This window comes from Mustela erminea, chromosome 4 (genome assembly GCF_009829155.1).
Source record: "Mustela erminea isolate mMusErm1 chromosome 4, mMusErm1.Pri, whole genome shotgun sequence".
In the NCBI taxonomy this organism is placed as follows: domain Eukaryota; kingdom Metazoa; phylum Chordata; class Mammalia; order Carnivora; family Mustelidae; genus Mustela; species Mustela erminea.
Window position 1 is genome coordinate 59,748,666 of NC_045617.1, and position 7,473 is coordinate 59,756,138.

Here is a 7,473-nt window from a genome sequence, read left to right on the forward strand (position 1 = left end):
TCCTGAAGATGAGAGTCCAAAGCCTGACTGCCTATTGAAATGGAGAAAAAAGAGAAAGAATAAATAGATGAAGAGAAACATATTAAGATCTAAATAAATTATCTTGACACTACCTACACACCCATTCACATGCACAGGTAACTTGCACCTGTGCAGAAGCCAGTATTTTCCATTAATATACAGATGTATTAATTAATCTATAGATTTAGGAATTCTTGATGACCTGGCTCTAAAAATTGTTGAGATCTTTAAAACATTTTTAGATAAATAAGAACTGTAGGGGCCTGGAAATATTTGGAATTACCAAAATATTGCAGAACTTTAAAAACTACTGTCATAAGTTTGCTAACATATACCAGACAGATAGATGGTAAACACTGATAATGATATTCCCTGTAAGTAGTTAGCTAAGTATGTGTGTGGATCTTTGAATTTATTTACAAGGTTGGCCTTGGCATAAGTTTGCATAATTTTTTTCTTATGACCAGTGAGGAGCCTGGGAAATTGATCTAAATTTAATCAGTGCCAGAAGGTCTGGGGTCTCAGGTGTATTGATGAGAATGTTTGATCTGAACCTTCTCTGAGGTGTGTGACCTCGTTTATGTCACCCCATTTATGTTTATATCCAGGCCTAGGAGGCTGGCCTGTTGGGGCCAAAGATATTAGATCTCTTCTCAGCAGGAAAGCCTAGGATTCCCAGTCTTGCTTGGAACATACTCTTAAAAGGTATGACCCTATTCCACAAGTCTTCTAGAGGGAAGGAAACTTGAAAATGGGCCAAAGTTCTGAGTGGTTCGTGTATTCAGGAGCCAGATTGTTCTCATCAAGTTCAAGGCAAGGGGTAGTGGGTAGAAACAAATCTATGTTATCTCAATATAGTTCATTTTTAATTTTGGAGCAATCATCACATTTTTGTAATGAATTAATTTATCCTTTTTTTGCTTGTGTTTTCTAGGAAACCTAACAAAGCATATGAAGTCTAAAGCACACATGAAGAAATGTTTGGAGTTGGGTGTTTCAATGACATCAGTGGATGATACAGAAACCGAAGAAGCAGGTATTACAAAATTTAGTTGACTGACCTCTTCATTCTTCACACTGGAGCTTTGTGGCTGGGGTGACAAAACAAGTTTTGATATTTTAAAAAACTGATCACATTTCATTTTATTAAATATGAAACATAGTGAAGAAATCTGACATGTTGAATTGCTTACAACCTACTGAGAAGAAATAAATGCATTTCAATTCTGACTGAAGGGGAAAAAAGGCCTCACTATGAAAATACTTCTTTCTACAACCATAAAGGAGATCTAATTATTCTTGTGTTGTGACAGGGATTTAGATTTTATGAAACGTCTGGGGAAATTTGAAAAACAATTTAATGTGCCATTATTCCTATTAAGAGGGGGAAAAAAAAAATCCATCATTAACCTGAATAGAAAACTTGAGGTCCAGTCAGACTTTCTGAGATATATTACTTATATGTAAGTTTATACCTATAGAGACATATTGTTGCTTTCCTTTTCTTCTAGCCTCATTATTAACAGCATTATCCATACCCACTTGTTGAGTGTTTTTTATGGGTCATGTGACATTTGAGATATAAGGTCCTACTCTAGAGTACTTTTGTTGGATGGGGATGAATCAGATTAGTCATAAAAGGATAATAACCAGTGTAAGATCTCCCAGGTAAGTGCCTAGTGAGTGTGATAGGAGTTCAGAGATGAAACTATTCTAGGGGCTTCAGGGTTGGAAGGGAGATTTTGGAAAGAGATGGTGTCCAAATTAGCTCCCATCCTTGACGTTTGGACCGTGATCTTCACTGTCTATTCAATTGTTTCAGAAACGATGGAAGATTTGCACAAAGCAGCTGAGAAGCATGGCATGTCCAGCATTTCAACTGATCATCAGTTCTCAGATGCCGAAGAATCAGATGGTGAGGATGGAGATGATAATGATGAAGATGATGAAGATGACGATGACTTTGATGATCAGGGAGATTTGACACCAAAAACAAGATCAAGAAGCACCAGTCCTCAGCCTCCTAGATTCTCATCCTTGCCTGTGAATGTTGGCGCTGTGCCCCATGGGGTTCCTTCAGATAGTTCCTTGGGGCATTCTTCATTGATTAGCTATTTGGTTACTTTGCCAAGTATTCAGGTTACTCAGCTGATGACACCAAGTGACTCATGTGAAGATACTCAGATGACAGAATACCAGAGGTTATTCCAGAGCAAAAGTACAGACTCGGAACCAGACAAAGACAGGTTGGACATCCCAAGTTGTGCGGATGAAGAGTACATGCTGTCTTCGGAGCCCAGCTCCTCTCCGAGGGACTTCTCACCCTCAAGCCACCATTCCTCACCAGGATATGACTCTTCACCCCGTCGAGATAATTCACCAAAGAGGTATCTGATACCCAAAGGAGATTTATCACCCAGAAGACATTTATCACCTAGGAGAGATCTGTCACCCATGAGACATCTTTCACCAAGAAAGGAAGCTGCATTGAGAAGAGAGATGTCACAAAGAGATGTTTCACCAAGAAGGCATCTGTCCCCAAGGAGGCCAGTATCACCTGGGAAAGATATCACGACAAGAAGAGACTTCTCTCCCAGAAGAGAGAGAAGATACATGACCACCATAAGAGCACCATCTCCCAGAAGGGCTTTATACCATAACCCACCATTGTCCATGGGGCAGTATTTGCAAGCAGAACCAATTGTATTGGGGCCTCCTGTAAGTATGATTAGTTTTCTCTTTCTAATGTGAAAGCCAAAGTGTGTTGATAACACACTTATGTGAAACTTGTTATAACATGGGTATCTCTCATGGGGAACAGTGAACTTGGTTACTGAAAATAGCAGAGGACATTTTCTCACATGCTGTTGTTAGTAACATGACTGTGGCATTACCCCAAGTATAGTATTGCATCAGAACAGTAGTGCATTTCCAGCTGGGAACAGGTGAGGCATTTCTACATGCTTTCTAAGCTTCACTAACTATGGACATGAACTGAAACCTTCACATGAGTAGGAAAGGTGAAGTCTTTGGAATGACAGAACTGTATAGACAGACACTATCAGGGCCACTGGGGTCTCAGTTATAGAACTTTTCCAAATCAGGATTAGGCATTAGCATTGACTTTCAATACTTTTTTTTTTTTTAAATAAACTTATGACCTTGCTCACAGTGAGTGATCATGTGAAACCAGTGAGTGACTAGGAGAGGAGAGTGACCCCCGTGGTATGTTGTGAGTCAAAGGCATGAACCTCTTTGCTTTTCGTGTCATTACTACCACCTCCTGCTCAGTGAGAGTCACTCCAAGTGCACTGCTCAGTGAGGTGGTGGGCCCAAAGTTGGGAGATCTCAGGGAGAAAGTTCCAGAAATTTCTAGGGTGTGCACTCATTATAAATGTAGATAACACCAGTTAACAGTCATGGAGTAAATATAGGCAGTGGGTCTAATGCAAATCTATAAAAAAAAGCATCTGCCCTGCCTCATTCCATAGGATGTTTCTTTTAGTGTGTATAGGATTTTAAAAAATTAATGAAACAGACACTTAGCATAGACAGATAAATGGCTTTTGAGTTTCTTTGCTTTAAATGTGTTGTGGTTTCCTGGTGTCTACTTTTTGCTGTTCTTTCTTTGTTCTGGGTTTCTGTTGTGTGGCTCAATACCATTCTTCCAGCCAAAGGCACTACCCATTTCCAGCTCCGTCTTATCACTGTCCTGGTGGCCAGGCTCCTTCCTCTGATTGCCTTTTCACTAACTTGAGTCATGAGCTGAGTTTATCCTTTTTAAACTTCAGGAAAGTTCCCTGCTGAAATTCACTCCCTGGCCCCAAACATCATCTTTTCACAAGTTGGTACCAATTTAGGCTTTGTGATACAATTACAGCAGAAACATGTACGCAGTCAGGACATGATTTGTTTGCCAAGATAATGAATTAGCAAGCTACGAGAAAGAAGTACATTCCCACAGGTTTTTGTCTTGGTAGTGTTAAGTAGAAAAGAGAGATCTTCTGAAGTTTATGCCACTACAGTGTAAGTAGAGAGTCGTAGATCTGCAAAAAGCCTGTGTGTTGAGGCTCTCCTGTTCTGGCTGTGGCTGGGTGGACTGAGACTGAGGTATCTGTGAGATGTTTGGACATCTTCAGTCAATTGCAGTCACAAAAATATAAGTCTTTGATGCCAGTACACTATTGTTATTAAAAACTAATAATGACTCACAGTCAATTTAGGCAAAGGAATTGAATAAGGGAACTAAGGGAGTTTACCTAATTTTTGGATATATAACCAGAAAGTTGTTGGAAAGAAATTGGTTTTATTAATCACTGAGTTTGCAGCTAGGTTTTTTTTTTATACCAGTTCACCTGGATGCTTAACACAATGATTAAACTTTACCATTGATGAAGGCCAACTATAGAGCCTTTGGTCTATTACTCACTTAAATTATCTTTAGAAAGTTTATAGCCTGCTGCTTCATTCATATGGCAAGAGGGACTAGATCTGGGAATGCTCCCTGAAGAAGGGGAATTGGTCTAAAGCACTTCCCATTTAATGTTTTTTCACATCATTTTTGAGGGGCAGAGAAGGAGTTAATCTTTCTGTGATGTTGCCAGGGCAGAACAGAAGTGACAATACTATGAGAAGCGTTTCTCAGGATTGCTGTATTGGAGGAGTGCTGTACCCTCTCTGAATAATGTATGAAAATATTAAATTAGAATAACCCTAAAAATAAACCTTTTTGATAAAAAATACTTTTAGTAATTCCTTGTCTTGTTGCTTGATATGGGCCAAGTGGTCATAAGCCAGCGTGACTGTGGCATGAAAGGATCTTCTAGGCTATCAGGACACACTCATCCTCTGGATCAACCAGGAGTGGTAGTTTCCAGGGAGCAGGTTTGGAGGAGATGATACTCAACCACTGGGATCATACTGCTCTACTGTTTCTGTCCTAATGCGCTGTGGTTAATTTTAATATAGATAGATGATGATAGACAGACAGACAGATAGGTAGATAAAAGGAAGGAAGAAGCAAGGAAGAAAGAAAGGGTCGGGGGGAAGGTCTTTCGCTCCTCAGTATTTTTTGAGGGTCTGACACGTGTGGCTGAAGGATGGTGATGAAAAAATGTTAACGATTTCTGGCCTCAACTTTAAAAAAAAATTTTCTTTTAAGATTTTGTTCATTTGACACACACAGAGAGAGAGAGGGAGAGAGAGGGAGAGGGAACACAGGCAGGGAGAGTGGGAAAGGGAGAAACAAGCTTCCCGCTGAGCAGGGAGCCTGATGCAGGGTTCAATCCCAGGACCCTAGAATCATGACCTGAGTCGAAGGCAGACTCTTGAATGACTGAGCCACCTAGGCGCCCCTGGCCTCAACCTTTTTAAGCAAAAAAACCTTCCTATTCCATTTTTTAAAGTTTTGGCAGATAAATTAGCAAAGGAGACAGAGAGAAATGTGTCTGCTTTCCAGTATGCAATGCAAAGAACATCGTGTCTAGTCAAAGAGTCAACATTCAGTTCTGTCACTTGCTATCTGTGTGATCTTGAGTAAGTCACTTAACCTCTTGGCCACAGTTTCTTAATCTGTTTCTGGCAGCCAGGGAGGTGGGCCAAGCAGATTTCTGTCCTTGAAAGAATTTGCCATTCAGCAGTGAGGAACGCTGTAAACTGACAGCCTCCTGCTGTTAGTGCCATCAGGATAGGCCTCAGTTTTCAGGCTAAGGTTACACTCTCCCTGCGGCCCCCAGCCAGTGACAGCCTAGATCCATCCCAACTGAGCCTCTGCTTCCTCTCCTCTTTACCTTCACACACATCAGATCCCCTGCTTCCTCTGCCTCCCAATGAACCCCTTACACTCCTACCTCCTTCTTTGCATTTGCTTCCAGAGCACCTACTGACAATATTGAAGAGATGAGTGGGGTGAGAGACCTGGTACCTGGGTTATATATACACACACACACATACATACACATAACACAACCCACACGAGTTCATTATTTGCATTTCCATATTGAGGTGTTTCTTTCTTTCTTTTTTTATTTTTAAGATTTTATTTATTTATTTGACAGAGAGAGATCACAAGTAGATGGAGAGGCAGGCAGAGAGGGAGAGAGAGAGGGAAGCAGGCTCCCTGCTGAGCGTAGAGTCCGATGCTCCACTCGATCCCAGGACCCTGAGATCACGACCTGAGCCGAAGGCAGTGGCTTAACCCACTGAGCCACCCTGGCGCCCCCATATCGAGGTGTTTCTTACCAAGATTTAAAATGATATCACAATGAGAAGGCTCAAATTACAAGACAAAATACAATTGCAGATAGGGTAAAAACCAAGGTAGAAAAATCATGTTGAGAGTTTCTCTGGAGGTTGAAGAAGGGGGTGAATGCAGGGGAAGAGGATGTATAGGAAAGGCCTGGCAGTGTTTGGAGCAGTGGAAGTGCTTACATGGTAAAAATTCTACTGGCACACTTACTTCTGGGGTTGTCATTATTTAATTGCTGATCAGCAAAGATCTGAATATGATGCTTTCATTCTTAACACAAATAGAATTCTGGGGTTTTGAACGCGTTGAGTATATTCTAGGGTTAGAGGACACTTCACTCATCACCCCTTTGTTAGCCTGGAGTCAGAGACCCCATGGCATGGGACAGCTCTCTTTGGCCCTTCACGGACCCTCATTCTGATTAGGTGTATGCAGTGGATGTCACAGAATAGCAACCAAAACAAAATGGAAAAATGACCAAGCTACCTTTCATTTTAAACTTTGAATCTTCTAAAATTATAATTAAAAGGGGATTCATTTAGTTATCTTCAAAGATTATGACTATAGGTGTCACAGTTCCTCCACCTTAACTGATGTTTGATGTAGGAAACGTGCCTTTTTCTAGATCGGAGGAAAGACAAGAGGGATTTGTTGTTTTGTTGTTGTTGTAGCATTTATATGACTGTCATATTATAAAATTCTCACCTTCCCTAACTTATGAGGTCCTTGTGATTATAGGATTGATGATTTCATTACTTCCCCTGCACTTCCAGGATAGTAATTTGTTTCTAGCTTGAACAAGGTGTAGCCCAAAACAGGATAAGGGCTAAGCATGGCACAGAGTAACAGAGATAATGCATAATTTATCATTCCCAGGCTGGTCTCACAGTCTAAATAGAACTGAATGAATCACTAATGGTATACAGCATACGCTGAGCTTTAGAACTGAAACATCCTTGAAATGAATTAGAACTTTTTTGGGCGGGGGAGGATGTCTCTCCTGGTTTATTATCATACTTGACAAGTTTATATCTACCTGACTTTAAGTTCTCAAAAAAATAAAAATAAAAAAACTGCATACCTTTTAGATGACAGTCCATTAAAAGAATGAACTCAGGAATTAAAACCCTGCCAATTTCATTCAGGCTTGATGATCTCATAGTCTTAAATTGTGTTTTGCTACAGAAAGTAAGTTCTCTTTCAGG

General features: G+C 40.4%; 1 protein-coding gene across 3 annotated transcripts in view; it reads left to right on the forward strand.

Moving 5' to 3' along the window:
- The window catches only part of HIVEP2 (HIVEP zinc finger 2), a 195,501-nt gene that overhangs the window by 184,663 nt on the left and 3,365 nt on the right, over window positions 1-7,473 (forward strand). For all 3 annotated transcript variants that reach the window (XM_032339350.1, XM_032339352.1, XM_032339353.1), the window contains 2 exons: window positions 956-1,057; window positions 1,844-2,739. In XM_032339350.1, coding sequence (XP_032195241.1) covers window positions 956-1,057; window positions 1,844-2,739 — 998 coding nt within the window. The remainder of the gene's footprint in view (window positions 1-955; window positions 1,058-1,843; window positions 2,740-7,473) is intronic.